The sequence below is a fragment of the Dermacentor silvarum genome, unplaced genomic scaffold (genome assembly GCF_013339745.2).
Source record: "Dermacentor silvarum isolate Dsil-2018 unplaced genomic scaffold, BIME_Dsil_1.4 Seq607, whole genome shotgun sequence".
Taxonomy (NCBI): domain Eukaryota; kingdom Metazoa; phylum Arthropoda; class Arachnida; order Ixodida; family Ixodidae; genus Dermacentor; species Dermacentor silvarum.
The window spans coordinates 41417-60001 of NW_023606512.1; the positions used below are offsets into that span (position 1 = coordinate 41417).

Below are 18585 nucleotides of genomic sequence, written 5' to 3' on the forward strand. Positions count from 1 at the left end.
TTAACGGACGGGTGTTAATAAGTCCTGCTTAACAAGTTCCTAGCTCTATATAAACGCCCCGTTTTGGGGCAGCCTGTAAATCTGCTAACTTGAGTCAGACAAGAATTGCTGACAGTCTCATCATGTTTGCAACCCATTAAAACTGAGTGCCCCATGTGGTACCACACTTATCTTCTTCAACGAACGCAACAGATCTGCACATATCTCTACCTCTGTGTGAGGTATGCCGTTCCTTTAATTGTTTATTATAGTCGTTATGATAGTGCATCGGATAACTGAACGCTACAGAGTTGAGCGGTCATACATTTGGGAACGGCATTACAATTACGCATGAAATATAGGATAAGCGTAACATGTTTTTCTCGGAAATCAGACTCTAGAATAATTTATGTTGTTTACACCCCCAGAAATAGGCCGAAGAACGCAGCCACCTGCTTTTTTCTTTTTTTTAATATAAGCAAATTCTTGGGTTTTACGTGGCAAAACCACGATATGATTATGAGGCAACCGCTATAGTTATTGCCACCTGGGGTTCTTTAACGCGCACCTAAATAGAAGTACCACGAGTCTATTCCAATTCGTTCCCATGGAATTCCGCGACCTGGATTGAACCCGCGAGCTCCAGAATTAGCAGCGCAACGCCGTATCCACGATATAGGCACTAATTAGGCTACCGCGCAGGCTTTATTTTATTTTTTGAAGAATCGACTGAAAAAAAAAATCCACGTACGGCTTACGGCCAAAGATTAGCATATAGAATGGCTAACTAAAACCGTTTTCGGCGCTCAAGGTCCGACTGCAGTAAATGACCCCGTACCAATTACTCCACATTCTGTTACGCGAGAAATGCGGACACTTGAATGGAATGTTGCACTGCAGTTTACTCCTATTTTTTTTATCTATACCAATGCTTCCAGTAAATCTGAGTACAAGGCGCCGGATGGGGCAGATATGCTTTACTTGTTTGAAGCGGCAAGCAGGAACGTTACATATGTTGCTTCGTGTGCGTTTCGCAAGACCTACTGATGGAAAACTATATGCGCAACAATACACACGAGACATACATGTTGCTTGAAGAACGACAAAAACATTTTTTCTCCAAAGGGAACCGTACAATAACATAGTAAAATGAAAGCCGACACTGCGGCCGCAATGCACGCGCAATCACCAAGCGGCATTAAAAAATAATAAAAAATAAATAAAGAAGAGAAAGGAAAGGAATTTATTCTTAAGGCATAAATACATGCCATATGCAATTATGAACCCCATTTTATCGGTCTGAACGCAAATACCAGCGCGCGAAGTACTACGAATGACCCTGCCGAGCTGTATCGCCAGCAGTTTCCAACGGCGCGACCTTGATGCAGCCCAATCCAGTTCGACCGCAGCGCCGCCCCAGTATTTTTCCACGTCGGGCGCCTCACTGCAAAGCATGCGCCGCCCCAGCCGCTCGTCCCACTCGACCATATTCTAGTACACTCTAGACTGGAGTAGAAATGTGTCTTCCCTCCTCCCCCACCAGCGACCTTCGGTCCTCCCTTTTCTTAATAAAGAATTCATTCACATTCACTTCGTACCAAAAACCACTTAGGACCGATATTGAAGCGCATTGTTTCTTTCCATGGAGGAGTGGCGCTGGTAGTCACTCGCAAAACTTGCTTTTCTAGCGACTCTAGGCTGTGCCAGAGCCACCTTTGATGGTATTTTGTTTTGAACCGATTTGCTGTATATTTCGTGCCGGTTTGGCATGAGTGTGTCAGTATGCTTTCTGTGTATACGATGGTTGTAGTTATAGTGCTCTAAGCACACGCTCTTCGCCGTTGCCTCATGCAGGTTCCCGGCAGGACCTCGAGGTGCGTGTCGTGAGCTACGAGGGCAACAAGGCTGTGTTCAACAGATGCGCCGCATTCAGTGGGAAGTTCTGTAAGTTTTCGGTGTCCGGGCCAGTTTCTGCATTAAAGGGACAATACAGATGACTAACAGTCAAACCCGGATATATCGAACCCACATATAACGAATTATTGTGTAAAACGAACAGCAGTAAAATCCCCTTGAAAATTTTTGTATAACATTTTTATTTGATATATCGAATTACGTACCTATATACAGTCGAACCCGGATATATCGAACCCACATATAGCGAATTATTGTGTATAACGAACAGGAGTAAAATCCCCTTGAAAATGGTTGTATACAATTTTTATTTTGTATATCGAATTACCTGCATATCGAACTTTCTTAACATACTTTGCAATCCATGGCGCCACATTGATTTGCCTGCGCTGAGGTTTTGCGTAAAATTCAAGGAAGAAAATTTCGGCTTTCATTTTTTTTTCAGTAATAATTACCCTTTCTCATCGAACTTTATGAAAATGACGTTCTGAAAGAATACCTAACCAACCAACCTTGTCTGTTAGTCTCGGTCTTTAGCGTCCCTTTAATATCGTCTAATGAGTGACGTGCGTAAAAAGCACTTGCGCCCATCTCGAAAGATCACAGGCAATATATACGTATATACTGCCTATGAGCTTGCAAGGCGTATACGTTTAGAATGAATTTCCAGAATGACACCAGTTTATAGCTATGCGCCATCAAACTCGCCGTAAAAATGCACTATGTTCCACTTACTTTGAGAAAACTCTCTTTCATGTATTGAGAGAGAGAGAGAGAGAGAGAAATAACTTTATTTTGGCCAAAATGTGGTTAGAGGAGGGGGTAATGACTAGAAGCCTCCCCCGTCCCCCCTTTAGACGGTGGCCGGCAGCCCCTGAGCCGCGGTGGCGTCTTCAGTTATTTGGACTACTCTTGCTTGAACATCCGGGTCCGAGCTGAGCAGCACGGTCTCCCATGCAGAACCAAAGTAATTGGAACGGCCGTGTATTTTGTCCCACACTTTGGGACATAACATCTCGAAACTGGTGTCATCCTTTAAATTCATTTCAAGTGGATACGCCTTGCAATTTCACCGGCTACAATTCGTAAATTGCAATATATTCCGCAAAGTAATTAAGAAGTTAATCAATATTTTTTTGTTAATTAGTTCAACATGTGTTTCAATTTCTGGTGCTTACTTAGTTGTCCGCCTCTTCGAATAATACAGCTAGCTCTCAAGGACAAGAACTATGCCATCTGCCAGGGGCGATTTTTAAAAATTTCGGAATACTTAAAAATGATCACCCCGTATGCATGCCATTTAAAAATGAAACTTTTCATACTACGTTCTCATTTTTTTATTTTTGTGTGCATCGCTTGTTTTCACTTCTTTCTGCACTTCTACTCATACGGTCCAGTTCACTAACAATTCCCGTTGAATGAGAATGGCGACGACTGGCTGAGCGCCTTAACGGAGTTGCGTGTTGTTCGCCACAGCGACCCAAACGGTGGTCCTGATGTGCGACGAAGGCAAGGGCATCATCGGCCAGTACGTCGACGTCGCCGACAAGCGCAAGGACCCCGACCACTTCAGCCTCTGCGAGGTCGAGATCTACGTGCTCAGAGGTGAGCGATCTTAAATTTGGAACCTCTCAATAATTCTTACCACGACAATTCTTAGGGTTGCGAGTAGAATGTGCGCGCACACCTTCGCAAAATAGGGATAGGCACAGACTAAGGATTTTAACTCAATTAATCGAAACCCCTTAATAGATCAATTAATCGATCAGTGGGATTTCTGCATTTACGTACGCGAGCTAAATATCAACCAGTCTGGGTATTTATGTGCATAAACTCCGCTGAAAAAAAAAAATACCGTGCTATTATAATTATGATGATGATGATGATGATTTATTGGCATCCCCTTTGAAACGGGGCGGCGACAGATAGTCACCTAGCGTGCTTGATTTATTCAGGTAAACTATACATGCTCTTTATCTAGCATTTTTGTATACCTCTCACTATTATTTTTTTCAAAAATTTACCTTGTACCGCTGCCTATGACTTTAAGAGATCAGGTCGTATTGATGATGATGATGATGATGATGATTTATTGGCATCCCCTTTGAAACGGGGTGGCGACGAATAGTCACCTAGCCTGCTTGATTTAATCAGGTATACTACACATGTTCTTTATCTCGCATTTTTGTATACCTTTTTCAAAAATTTAGCTTGTACCGCTGCCTATGATTTTAAGAGATCAGGTCGTATCCATCTTTTCCCTGCTTTTTTTCCACCAGTACTCTAATCGTCTCTTGCTGATCTCTACGGCTGATCTGTTTATGTTTCCTTCCACTTTAAACCCAAGCGCTTCTGGGAGTTGCACGTTACCTACGGTTCTCGCTGGGTGGATCCCGTCGCATTCCATTAGGATGTGCTGAGTGGTCTCTGGATCTTTACTGCAGCATACACATGTCTCATCTAGTTCCGAATATTTGTTCCGATATGTTTTCGTCCTTAGGCAACCGGCTCGAGCCTCAAATAGCAAGGCACTGCCCTTTGTGTTATCGTACAGATTTTCCCTTCTAATTTCTTTCTTCTCATTCTTGTAAATCTCCATTGTCCTTTTCGTTTCCATTCTTTGCATCCAATTCACGGTCTCTATTTCTCTCACTTTCTTTCTGATGACCCCTGGTTGTCTATTTACAGTTTCGATTATCCTGTACTTGGTTGCCAACTTCCTTGACCTCTTCCTCCATTCTGTGTCCACGCTTTTCATGTAGAGATACTTGTGCACTTTAGCCGCCCATTTATTTTCATCCATGTTCCTGAGCCTTTCTTCAAAACTAATTTTGCTTTGTGCTTCTCTGACTTCAAAAGAGGCCCAACCCATGTCTCCATGCACTGCCTCATTTGTCGTATTACCGTGTGCTCCCAAAGCCAACCGGCCTACTGACCTTTGGTTAACTTCTAAACCCGCCAATATATCCGATTTTAAGCATATAATGGCATTTGCGAATGTTAGCGCTGGCACCATTACTCCTTTCCTTTCGTAGTAGTTGCTTATCAGCGACACCATGCGTGGTTAAACGTGTTACAGTTTACTCATTGCCTCCGAGAGTCGATGGTCTCGGAGGCCGTGCCTGGACGCAGTCGAATGCCATACTGAGGAGGCAAAGAAGGTTGGAAACGTTCTCAATCTGTATTAAGTTCATTTGGTTATTAACAGTCATGCCAACTTCACTGAGGACGCGTTTGCATGAAGTTTGGTTTTCCCTCCACTGGCTCGATATGCAGCGCGCATGGCGAGTCGTAAACAGTAAACATTGCAACACTCTTAAGGGTACTCAGTGACCCCCCCCTCTTCTAATAAGGGTGTGAGTGGGAACATGGCAGTCCGTCGCTCATTCCGATTTTGCTCGTGAACTTACCCGATTAATCACAATCGAAAATAAATTATTCGCGAATGCAGCATTGATTGAGTAATGAAAAGGTTAAGCGACCAATCGCCCAGCCCTAGCCCAAAATCAAATAATTAAAGAGAGAGATATGGACAGAAGGGGAAAGGCAGGAGGTTAACCAGAAAGTAATATCCGGTTTGCTACCCTAATGGCATTGAAAGGCAGAGACTTAGGCATTTTGGTAGTTTATGTTCACTTTGGGAATCAATATCTCAAAAGTGGTGGAATCCTCGGAATTCATTCCAAGTCAATACGCATTCCCAAATTGCAATTTGTGCCGTAACACTACTAGTTAAAAACTTAATTAGTGAATCTTTGTTAATTAGGCGTCTATGCATTTCTGATTTTCTCGTGTAAGTAATATCTGTCTCTTCGAATAATACGCTCAAGGACTTGAATTTTGCTAACTGCCGCCGGCGGTTTCTAAAAATTATGTGCGGCCCAAAAAGAATAATAAGCTGTTATGAACTCATAGAGAGCTGAAAGCAAACGCCTTGCTCCTTGGCGGGGAAAAAAGATTATTGTCCTCACACCGCCTGTGAGGTTAGAATTTAGTAGTTATAATGATCGTGAAAATATATACATGGCTCGGTTGCGTAAAATGGAACCTGAAATGTGCGTAAACATATCCTAATTCTGTGCAGAGAAGTACCAGTGCGGGGACCCGGACAAGCCACCCAAGTCGTACACAGTACCGCTGTCACCGCAGCAGATGGAGTACCGCTGCGTGTCCGGATACAAACTGTCCGGCCCGAGCGTCCGTACCTGCCTCGAGTCTGGACAGTGGTCAGCGGCAGCCCCTAGGTGCCTGGGTAAGAACGAGCTAGTGCAATAAATTCTCTGTGCATGGAAATAGTCTTTACCACCACCACTGTTAAAGGATGCAACAGTAATTTTGAATTGCATCACACGTACGAGGTGTGTTCAAAAAGAAACCGAACTTTTGCTTACACCTTTACTGCTTACGGTACAACATTTTAAGTGCTGTCCCCTTTAAAGTTGTCCCCTCTACTGGCAATGCACTCTTCCCATCTTCTATTTTTGGAAAGCCTCCTGGAACATACTTTGCGGAATGGTGCGCAGGTCTCTTCTCGCATTGTCCTGGATCTCCTCTACGGTTTGGAAACGACGTCCTTTCAAAGTGGTTTTCAACTTGGGGAATAGAAAAAAGTCTGCTGGAGCTAGGTCCGGAGAATATGGTGGGTGGGGCACAACAGGAGTGTGGTGTTTCACTAAGTAGCTGCGGACAAGGAGTGACGCGTGAGCCGGGGCATTGTCATGATGCAACATCCAAGCCTGATTTTACCACAATTCAGGCCTCTTACTGCGCACAGAATCTCTCAAACGTGCTAGGATTCCCTGGTAAACTTCGTTTACCGTCTGACCATGTGGCACAAATCCCTATGGACAATGCCTTTGCAGTCAAAAAACACAACCAACATCACCTTCATTTTTGACCGACTCATGCATGCTTTTTTTGGATGAGGAGAACCTTTGGCCACCCACTGTGATGACTGCACTTTCGTTTCAACATCATAGCCATAAACCCACATCTCATCGCCTGTTATGATGTTCTTAAGAAAGTTTTCATCGTCATTGGCAGCGGCGAGCAGTTCCTGGCTGATTTCAACACAGGTCTGCTTCTGTCCGTCAGTCAACAAACGTGGCACGAATTTTGCACTGACACGACACATCCCAAGTTTGTCACTAAAAATTTTATGACATGATCCTACGCTGATACCCACTTCGTCAGCAACTTCTTGAACAGTCAAACGATGATTTCCACGAATCACAGTTCGAACTCTCTCGACATGGTCATCATCTGTGGATGTAGGAGGTCGTCCAGGCTTGGGATCATCACCGACCGACATTCTTCCATCTTCAAAATGCTTGAACCAATCATAGCACTGCGTGCGACTCGTACAGTCCTCCCCGTATGCTTGGCTAAGCAACTGAAATGTCTCTGTGAAAGTTTTCCCAAGTTCGTAGCAGAACTTCACACACACACGCTGTTCTTCCAATTCCTTCGTTGTCACTTTGGTACCAATCCGAAGAACAGCTTGTTCATGTGCTCACTTCAGTGGCTGTAGCTCGCCAACTAACGGTCAGAGCAAAACGCGGCAAATGGCAGTTTGTTGTTTAAATCTGCCGCTACATGCACTCAGTAGCCGCAGCGCGCTCCCTCTGCCGGTTGGCACGCTAATTCAAAAGTTCAGTTTCTTTTTGAACACACCTCTTAAATCGTTCGACAATAAGTTAATATTGATGTCGCCTGTAACAATAAATATGTGTCCCGTAGAAGTGAGATTACAAATTATTTACATGCACAGCGGTACAACCAAACCTGCCATGAGGCCTTAATAAACCATTATAAGTATAATTGTCGAAATGGGGATGATTCTTATGTGATATTGTAGTCACGTTTTTGTAAACACCAAAAGATTGGATAATATGCCTTTATGGAAGTAAAAAACAAGTTCAGTTGGTCACCTTTGTGCTTGATGCTACAAGCATTAAGATGAGATCATATACAATTTCCACATATAAACGTTATATTATAAATTATATATAGAACCACCATTTTTGGTGTGAGCAGCTTCCCTTTACTTAAACCTTGGGCATCGTTCACCATTAATAACACCAGAGTTACTAGAATATGCTCAACTCTTGTATGCTGCAAGTCTTTCCATCAATGCAAGAAGTGACTTATGATGCAATGCAGAATAATCGCTAAGCATTAATAAAAGCAGGACGCCAGCACACATGAATGTCTGCCTGTGTTGCTTGCACAACCTGCTTAATTATGAGCCCTAGAATCATTCAAGTGTTTAACGGCTTTGTGCTCCTGTTTTGGGTTGATTAAATTAGTAAGCTTAATATACGTTTTCTTGGCCTGGATTCCTGGCTAGCTATTCACTGTGTGCAACTGTGTAAACGCTTAAATGCAACGTGTACGGTATGAGGCATTTTATTTAGTTGTCTCAGAGGCCAGTCCTGCTGTCTTCTGACGCCCCGTGACATTTTCTCTGTGCCCTACACAGAGGCCGCATGCCCCTCCCTGGGTCCCCTAGACAACGGGAAAGTGGCAGTGCGAGGCACAAGCAATGGCCGCACCGTGCAAGGGAGCCAGCTCATCTACACCTGCGACCCTGGCTACATCCTGGAGGGCAACGACACCCGCACCTGCCTCGAGGACGCCCGATGGGGAGGACAGCAGCCACACTGCCAGCGTCAGTACACACCTCTCTATTTCAGTCGTAGTGATTTGAACTATCCCAGCAGATAGCAGAACCACATTAGATTGGCCAACATGTGACTCTTTTTTTTCTTCATTGTGTTATCATTCGTGCACCAATCTGCTAGTGGCCTCTACAAAGCCCTGTCACGATGTTTTCTCCAAAGCAACCAACAGTGCTTGGAGATACAGAGACGCACTGAGGTAGCCAGTGGCTATGGTGTTCTGCAGCTGCACTTCGATGGGGGCAGAATGCAAGAATGCTTGTGTGCTTACTTCATCATCAGCCTATATTTATGTCCAATGCAGGACGAAGGCCTCTCCCTGCGATCTCCAATTACCCCTGTCTTGCGCTATCTGATTCCAACTTGTGCCTGCAAATTTCCTAACTTCATCACCCCACCTAGTTTTCTGCCGTTCTCGACTGCGCTTCCCCTCTCTTAGTATCCACTCTGTAACTCTAATGATCCACCCATTATCCATCCTACGCATTACATGGCCTGCCCAGCTACATTTTTTCCTCTTAATGTCAACTAGAATATTGGCTATCCCCGTTTACTCTCTGATCCACACCGCTCTCTTCCCGTCTCTTAATGTTAGGCCTAACATTTTTCATTGTGCTTACTTAGCCTCCAACAAAGCATCTTTGTGCAGGTTGTTTTGAGATGTTAAACCTCACGTTTTAATTTTTTATATATAGAGAGAGGGCCAAAGCAGTTATGCTGCAGGCTATGCATGTGGAGAGGGCCCCAGATAAATTCTGGCCCCATGGGTTTCTTCAGTATGCTCACGATAGAATGATCTTTAGCATGCGCCTACAAGCTTTCTTGTTTTATACCTCATAATGCAGCGTTGCTTTGGTTACATGGTGTCATGTTGAGAAACAATACCTATGGAATGTTAGACTGCATAGAGTACAGGTAATGGATGTGGCCTATTTAAATATGCTACAAATGAAAAGCAAATAATATCTCGCTTGCATTTGTTCATGTGTCCATACTTCATTATTGCTCTTGTCTGACCTCTGAATGACCATTCAAGATAGCCTTCACACTGAGTCAGTTGTAGGCTAGCTCGCTGAAACTTCACACTCTCTCCATGCCAAAAGCAAGAGGAAGTGATGTCATATAGTATACTGAAGTTGTTGTTTATAATGCTGCATCAAAGACTTCTGTAGTGCATAGGCCCTGAAATGAGGTTCTCAACTCCTTGCGCCGCATCTGACATGAAAATAATTTTGCTATATTCAATATTAATTATAATCATATATTCTTTATATGCAGACATCGGCAAGGAACACTTTAATATAACTTTGATAAATCTGATAATTTGCTATATCCGTGTTTGTTATATTGAAGTTTGACTGCATTGCAAATGTAGTACGTAATTCGCAGAAAAGCAGATGCGATGTATCATTCAGCAATAATCAGTGGTGATGACTAATTAAGTGGCTCATCAGGGTACAACCACTTGCTGATCTTGTTCTGTTTCACCAATAATAAATTATTGATCATATCAGCTTCAGCTAAAGGGCACATTTCTGCAGTCATACACAGTGAATAAGTATGTTTCATATATATTATTCAACATCAAGTGATTCATGCTGCACTTGAGAGCAGCAGCATAGAAAAATATTTACATATTCACCCACTCCACAAGCTCACTTTTAAAAGCAGTGTTGTTATTTCACAATTTATAGACAAGGAGTTTACTGGTGCTACTATTAACAAAATACAGTGAAATCTCGTTATAACCAAGTCACATCTAGCACGAAAATATCTTTGTTATGTCTGATATATTCAAGCATATGCTCGTTCGACAATGACACTGGCGAACATCATTTTAGATTTACTTCATTATAAGTGTTCATCAAGGTTAGGCTGTACTTTGAAACATCATTTTTGCTTTATACAGTGTCAACACATATTGATTGCACACATGGCAAGTAATAAAGTAGATTTTGTGGGCTACTGTGGAAGTAGCAGTGCTATGTGGAATGGTGTCGCAGTAACCCCAACAAGTAACATCTACAGAGCACCCGGCTGGTGCAAGACATGTTTTAATAGTCTTGCCTCCCACCTTACTCTTTCATATGCTTTTGTGGCTTACGGCTGATAGAAGCAACATAACTACCATGTCAGAAGTGCACTGTACTAATCTCAGTAAACTTGTTACTCGCATTTATGGTACATTCGATCAACTGGTCGATTTCGAGTGCTCTAGAGCACTCTCACGGTGTGGCCTGCATTCAGCTGGTCGAAATTGAAGGCTTGGAGCGCATTCGCCTGTTTCATTCAAAGTGCCACGCTCCACCTCTGAGTGCTCGAAGGTGCTCCCACCTTCAACCTGAAAGCGCGACCGAGATCCAACAGAAACTCAATCACGTGGCTACTCCGATTGCTCTAGGAGCAGCAAGCACGTTCGACTGGGGCAGGCTTTCTGGCTCCAATCTTGAGAGGGCTCCGCATCACTGCGAACTGAATTGGAACGCGGTAGGAATCAGTCGAATGATACTATTAGTAGCACTTTCATAAGTGTTAGCTTGTAACGCATTCACAAAATTCATGCGTGAATGCCCGCTTGGCTCACTACTTTCACAACATTCCTCAAGTGCTGTCATCACAGACGCAGACAACTTCAAAACCACTGTACACCATGACGTTCATTAACGTCCCTACTGCACTAAGCTTTTTTGTGTTTTTCCCACACTCCATTCTGTAGTGACTTTGATTCTTGAAAGTATGTGAAATAAATAAATCAGCAGCAAGAGTTGGTGACGTCAAGGTCCAGTTTCTCAGTATTTGTTTTGATGATAATGATAATAAATGCAGTCTGCAATTTTCTCTCGCAGCCGTCACCTGTGATGTGCCAGCATTCGAAGTAGACGGTGGGACATACACGCTGCTCAATGTGTCTACAAATTACGGCGACTTGGCTGAGCTCAACTGCCACCTGGGATACGAAAGGCAGGGTGGCCCAACCACCATCATCTGCCAAGAGGATGGGATGTGGAGCACGCCTCAGGCCTCATGCATCCTCAGTGAGTGGCACAACGAGCTTTGTTTGCTACAGAGAATCATTTCACCTGTGAGCTTGCATACGTATATGATTTGAGCTCCAAAAACATACATTTTGTCTCTCATCTGTAGCAGTGTACTCTTATAAAACTCAACCAAGGACCCGCCTATGAAATTAATAAAGAGAACACAACAGAGTTTAACAAGGACTTGGACAAGGACTTTAACAAGAACTTGGATAAGTTGGTAATTCATATGAAACTTACAAAAGTGCGCTACGAACAGGACAGACATGTAAAAGAAACAATTAGGTACAGCAAACCTGGCACAATGTTTGTTGACTTGTTCCTTTGCTTTTCTGCCGTTTGTAGCGCACATTCTCAAGTTTAATAACAGAGTTTATGTAATTAGGATAAGGAAAAGCATATATGTATTTATTTATTATTTATTTGTTTGTTTATTGACCGAGTGATCAATCAATTGATCGATCAAATAAAATATGTTGTGATAGAGAGAGAAAAAAGAGACACTTGTACTTTTGGCTGTCAGCTGGTGTTATATTTGTGCTAAACGGAAAAGGTGACACATCTATGCAATAAATGAAAAAAAATATAAAGAGTTTAACTAAGATAAGCAAAAGCAAATGCAGTTGTATGTATCGAATGACTGTAATAAAACTGTTACGATAGAGGGAAAAGAAAGCTCAGGGTGGAAACATAATGCCTTGCAGCTCTGTGGCACTTTATATGTAAGGACCAGAAGCTGCATTTGTAAAAAAATATATATATAGTTTAAGGAACAGTGTATCATTAAATGTTTGCAGAGTGCATAACATACAGGCATGCTGTGCTCACTATATTAACTAGGCGCAGAACACGCACTGTACAGTCATGCACTTCTACGTGAGGCCTAAGAACTCGACTGAAGACCCTAAATGAACGCTAGAAACTAAACACTAAGACAAACACTGACATAGTTTCACAACATAAGGACAGCTGAAACAGACCACACGGAACAGACCTTAGCTTGAAGCATTAGAAGCTGTGTTTCAGAAAGCTCAGTGAATCTCGAACATTTGAGGTACATACCATTCAAATGAGCGGGGACAAAGAACCAGTAACTCAGCCTGTAGTGCTGTTACGGAAATTACCCTATTTCCCAGACTATAAGTCGCACCCTTGTATAAGTCACATCGTCCTATAAATAGTCCTTGTATGAAAAAGTCTGTGTATAAGCCGCACATTTGTATGAGTTGCACCCTTTTGCATGGTCGGCACTACTTATCATGAACCAGAAATAATGCATTTATACTGCAATGCAACCGCCTGTGTGCAATATAGCAGCAGAGGTTCCTAGCGTGTATCGGTTGCTATCAATATGCTGCACACGATGTAAGAAAAAGCGTGGATTGAACTATCTGAGAGCTTCTTGTGGTTCTAAAGAACACAGATGATAGACATTCCATTGCAACGAAATCACAATAACAGCTGACTTTATTATGACTCTTAATTGTTGCTGGTCAAGACCACCAAACCCATCCTAATCCTCATCTTCAGAATCGCTCATCGACAGTTGACTTACTTCGGGCAGCACTAGCATATATCCCTTGTTCTCTGGCTCATCATCACATAGTTTGCTTTCACAAGCATCAGTTTCAGGCACATTTATCCAGAGCTCAGCTTTCTTGATACCAGCGACAACCATTTGCACAGAAACAGAATACCTGACGTCGCTGACCTATTTTGCCGCCTTGTCAAATGACGCTTAAAATCCTGCATATAAGTCGCAGTTGTGTTAGACGTAGCAATGGAAATCACGAAAAAAGAAATGTGGCTTATAGTCAGAAAAATATGATACTATTGCAGAACACACAGTGAGCAGCTAGCTATGCACCTTCTACACAAGGTGCATCAACCACACATACAATGCACTGATCAAAAAGGGTGGGTAACAATTCAGAGAGGCAGAAGTATATGAATTATAATGAATAGCTCAGTTTAATATATCTTCTTTCTTTTCTTTTGATTCAGGACAAATGAGGCAAAAACTCAAGAAGGAGCTACCAGGAGCATCTAGCGACACAAGCTCAACACTCACCGGTGAGTATGGAGCCACATCACGCCTGGCATTGCTCAAAGGTGCATATGATTTCACATTCGGGTCATGAATGGCTCATCTAAAACACAGCTGAAATACAAAACAATTAACACTAATACTCTTACTATTGTGAATGAGTGGAGAGGGACCAACCTTACCTCGGGGCATTTCCCTAACAATTAAGACATTCTAAAATTATTTCAGAAAGCCTGTTTGCCGATAGCTGTGGACATGGATGGTTAACTTAGGCAACACAGCAGCTGTGCTGAACTGACAAAGTTTTACACTTCATCCAAGACCAAGCTGAACTCTCTGCAAATTATAATCTTAAGAAGCTGAATGCTTAGCTACACAGCTATTTGGCTATATTCAGATACGATTACCAAATAGGCCCTCATAAGTATAAATACACAGTTTTAGTGTGTTACAATAGTCACAAAAATGAACAGCTGCTGCTGCAGCTTGATCGGCAGAGCACCACACATCATATGTGGAGGCTGTGAGCTCAACTTCCACTGGTAGCAAACTGTCCCATTGGCTAACACTAATACAACCCTTCCATACTGTAATTTTAATGAAGCAAGATAAGTTCATTTCTCTTAAGCTCTTCTCGGAACAAAGTCGAGAGTATGACAGAAGCCTGTCTGGTCGGGATGATGCGTACTTAAAAAGAAGGGATCGAAACACCTACCAAAAAAAGTTTGAAATATTGTTACGGATGAGGCGTGTTTATTTACAGGTGATGGATGAGAGTCTAGGAAAGCAGTCCAGCCGCGGTTTCTTTCTGCGCTCCGCACACCAAAGGATTCGTCGTCCTCCTCTTCTTCCTTTCGCCTCAACCAAGGCGTTACATTCCCCGTTTCGCAGACGAAGCCCACCACGGGAGTTAGGGCTGAGTGCTGGCGTAATATCGCTTGAGGCACGTAACATGCGCAAGTTGAGTAGTGCTAGAGCGGCGTCCTGGTGACCTTACACGGGCGACCACATACGTTAAATCGCTAATGCGGTCGATGACTGTGAAGGGACCGGTATACTGAGCCAGGAACTTTTGGCATAACCCTCGTCTGCGCTGAGGGGTCCACAGCCACACCAAGTCACCTTTTTCGAATGAAACTGAGTCATGGCGGCGGTCATACCGCTCCTTGGAGCGATCTTGTGATGCCAGAGTACGCAGTCGAGCAATTTGTCGGACTTCTTCAGCACGGCACAAAGTTTCGGCAACTGAGTCCGCTGTATGGAGTGTAAAGGGGAAAATGGTATCCAGACAGCTGCGTGGTGTCCGAGCATAGAGCAGGTAGAAAGGTGTGAAGTCCGTAGTTTCGTGCTTCGCTGTATTGTAGGCGTAGGTAATAAACGGTAAGATGTCATCCCAGTTCCTGTGATTGGATGATACATACATAGCCAGCATGTTGGTCAGGGTACGGTTGGTACGTTCGACAAGGCCATTCGTCTGGGGATGATATGGTGTTGAGTGACGGAACTGCGAAGTGCAGAGTCTAAGCAATTCTTCCACGGCGTCAGCGACGAATTGGCGACCACGGTCGCTGATGATAACGCGAGGCAGACCGTGACGAAGGATTACGTAGCGTAATAAGAAGGCAGCGACGCAGGTAGCGGTGGAGGAAGATATCGCAGCTGTTTCCGCGTATCTAGATAGGTGATCGACACAGACGATGACCCAGCGGTTGTTGTTCGAAGATCGTGGAAACGGTCCTAACAGATCGATACCAACTTGCTCGAAAGGTGTAGTAGGTGGCGCTACAGGATGAAGAAGGCCTTGCGGAGCACTTGTCGGTCGCTTGTGACACTGGCACTTGTCACAGCTCGAGACGTATTGCTTAGTGGAATGTCGCATCTTAGGCCAGTAAAACCGCTCCTGTATTCGATGTAAGGTGCGAATGAATCCAAGGTGGCCTGACGTCGGATCATCATGCATGACACGGAGAATGTCACATTGCAGGCTTTGGGGAACAACCAGTAAATACCGCGCGCCACTTGCTGAATAATTTGTCTTGTATAACAGTCCATCGTGAAGGCAAAAGCGACCACTGGCCTTGGGACTGCAGGCATCGGCGAAAAGGGGGTCCAAACATAAGTCGTTGCGCTGTTCCCGCTGGAATACGGTGGCATCAGGAAACGCGTGAGAGACAGCAGCAAAGCAGGTGTCGAGGTTGTCCGCGTTATCCTCTGTTGTCGACAGTGGGAGGCGAGAAAGGCAGTCAGTGTCGGCATGACGTCTTCCACTTTTGTACGACACATTGAAATCAAATTCTTGGAGCCGCAAAGCCCAGCGTGCTAGACGACCGGAGGGGTCACGGAGGGTAACAAGCCAACACAAGGAATGGTGGTCGGTTACAATTTTGAATGGACGCCCATAGAGGTAGCAACGAAACTTTTGAACAGCAAAGACAGCCGCTAAGCATTCTTGCTCTGTCACAGTATAGTTTCGTTCAGCCTTGCTGAGAGAACGGCTCGTATAGGCAACCACATACTCTTCATTATTATGGCGCTGAACAAGCACTCCACCGATGCCAATTCCGCTGGCGTCACTGTGCACTTCAGTAGGAGCAGACGGATCGAAGTGACGAAGAATGGGTTCTGAAGTCAGCAAGAACTTGAGTTGAGAGAATGCCGCGTCGCATTCAGGTGTCCACTCGTATGGGCTGTCTTTTCGCAATAGGCTTGTCAAAGGATAGACAATATATTTAAAAATACATTTACGTTTCGGCTCCCCTACGGGAGCCTTGTTCACAATCTTCAGAACAAAGAGCCATTTGTAAATAAAATTGATCTATCTCTCTTTTTGGACCCAGTGTCTGTTGGCTATAGTATATGGTGCTCGATACACCAATGCGTTACCAAAGAGGACAGTTACAGAATACAAAAGCCCCTTGTGCAACCACATATGAAAACCTCATACAGCTAAGCCAATGGATTACGCAGATTATGTGCACAGATGAACTAACAGTACTGTTCACACTATTTTTCTTTTTCAGGCATGGTGGCAGCTATCATCGCCATTGTGTTCCTTTTCCTGCTTTCCATGTGCATCCTTCTCATACTCAAAAAGTAAGTGTAGTGAAAAGCTGAGTCATGCAGCAAACAATGCCATTGCAAATATGAAGAATGCCAAGTGCTAAAAGGCAATGCATGCGGTGTAAGTCTAGAAAGAGTCCAGCTAGTAGCTATTTAACGCTTTCTTCTGTACAGTTCTGTCATCTTTCAATGTTCTTATGAAGTCAACAGTGGTTGAACAACAATGTCTCTAGAAATTGTGTTTCAACACGGGCAGTTGTCTTTGTCTGAGTCCCCTGATGGAGACAAGGCCCCAGTCAAAACGTTGGGTGCAGCGACATTCCTTAGCCCTGTAAACCTGTGTGGCTGTCTCAGTAATTTTTGTAGTGCTTTCAAGTCAGCGCTTTTGCAAAATCGACATTCCTTGTTCTACCACTGTAAATTACTTCGAATCTCCATCTTCCTGTGAATCCCTGTCTTGTTTGAATGTCCTTGTGTGTGTTGCAACATGCACCAACTATAGTATGTCGTGTCGCTCACATACCCTGTACGTCTGGCAGTTTTGATGACAAAAATAGCCTAATGTATAAGTTTCTGGGCAAAAATACACCAGTTTTTTTTTTTTTTTTGGCACTCTCGAGACATGGAATGGTGATGCGATACAATTAAATGATTCATGCTGTTTTGTAGTACATAAATGAAACAAACTCAAATGGGAAAATTTAAACCAGAACAGCAAGGTTAGAATATTTCGGAGCCAGAGCAACATAGAAGTGTGCTTGATTAGAGCTTCAGTGTCCACTACAACGTCTAATGCCTTTACAGAAAACTAATTGCACCCATATACAAAATCCATTACGTGTTGATTGTTTTACTGTATGAATTGTCATGTTCATGTTTCATTTGCGCACATGCATTGCATCTTCGTTTCATTTACTGATTCTGTCAGCCCTATCAGGCTACTATACAAGTGATGACGAAATGTATAATACAGCCATAATCATTCGTACAGCACTAAAAGATACAAATGGCTCATACACAACTCGCATGATGCTTGATTAAAACAAAAAGACCAAGAAGAAAGCACCGTCAATCAAAGGCGAATAATAGCAATAAGGACAGATATGCAAGTTCAGCACTGTAGTGCACCAGCAGGAGGCCTTACATGAAGCACTGCACTGATCTGCCCATTTTAAACTCGCAGGAAGAAGTACTTTTCAAGGGCCAAGAGCCAACCAGCGAAAGTGCCCAGCACTGGCCTCACAGCCAACAACGGAAGTGCCAACATCTCATACACGGACAGCAGCGGAACTATCTACCAGAACGAGGACTTCTACATGGAGATACCGCTGAAGACTGCGCAGCAAAATGGCTCGACCGCAGCCGCACACAATAACAACCACCTCACCAACGGCAGCCATCGGGCAAGCCTCAAGGCCGAAGGAAGCGGAGACCGCCGCAAGAGCCTTACGCCGAGCCGCAAGAGTTCCCTCTCGTCGAAAGAGAACATCTACGAAGAGATTGCCTTAGCTTCCAAGCATCGCAGGCTCTCTTTTGGAGGTGTCACGTCCATCACGACGGGCCCGACGCCCAGTGCAGGAGTCACCGTCGTCCACACGGAGCTGCCGTCCACAGCAGATGAAAATCAGGACGATCGGGAGTCATCACCAGCACTGTATGCCAAAGTTGATTTTGATCAGAAGAGGAAATCGCGGCTTATCAAGGAGCAAAGGTGAGTCGGCCTTCTGTTCTTGGGAGTCTGCGAGAGAAAAGTCTTTGCATATACAGTACACTTTGATGTGCATTGGTAGCGTGTGACAAAGCCTTTCAGCTAGCTTGATATTCAGCTAGCTTGGTATTCGGCGGCCGTATGGTATTGTATGGTCTG

General features: G+C 43.8%; 1 protein-coding gene across 1 annotated transcript in view; it reads left to right on the forward strand.

Annotated features, from left to right (window-relative positions):
* LOC119435308 (uncharacterized) overlaps positions 1-18456 on the forward strand; it is a 48169-nt gene extending 29713 nt beyond the window's left edge. The window contains exons 5-12 of the mRNA XM_037702214.2: positions 1834-1923; positions 3370-3498; positions 5978-6145; positions 8375-8563; positions 11420-11608; positions 13616-13684; positions 16679-16751; positions 17902-18456. Coding sequence (XP_037558142.1) covers positions 1834-1923; positions 3370-3498; positions 5978-6145; positions 8375-8563; positions 11420-11608; positions 13616-13684; positions 16679-16751; positions 17902-18433 — 1439 coding nt within the window. The 3' untranslated portion in view covers positions 18434-18456. The remainder of the gene's footprint in view (positions 1-1833; positions 1924-3369; positions 3499-5977; positions 6146-8374; positions 8564-11419; positions 11609-13615; positions 13685-16678; positions 16752-17901) is intronic.
* Positions 18457-18585: the final 129 nt, after the last annotated feature.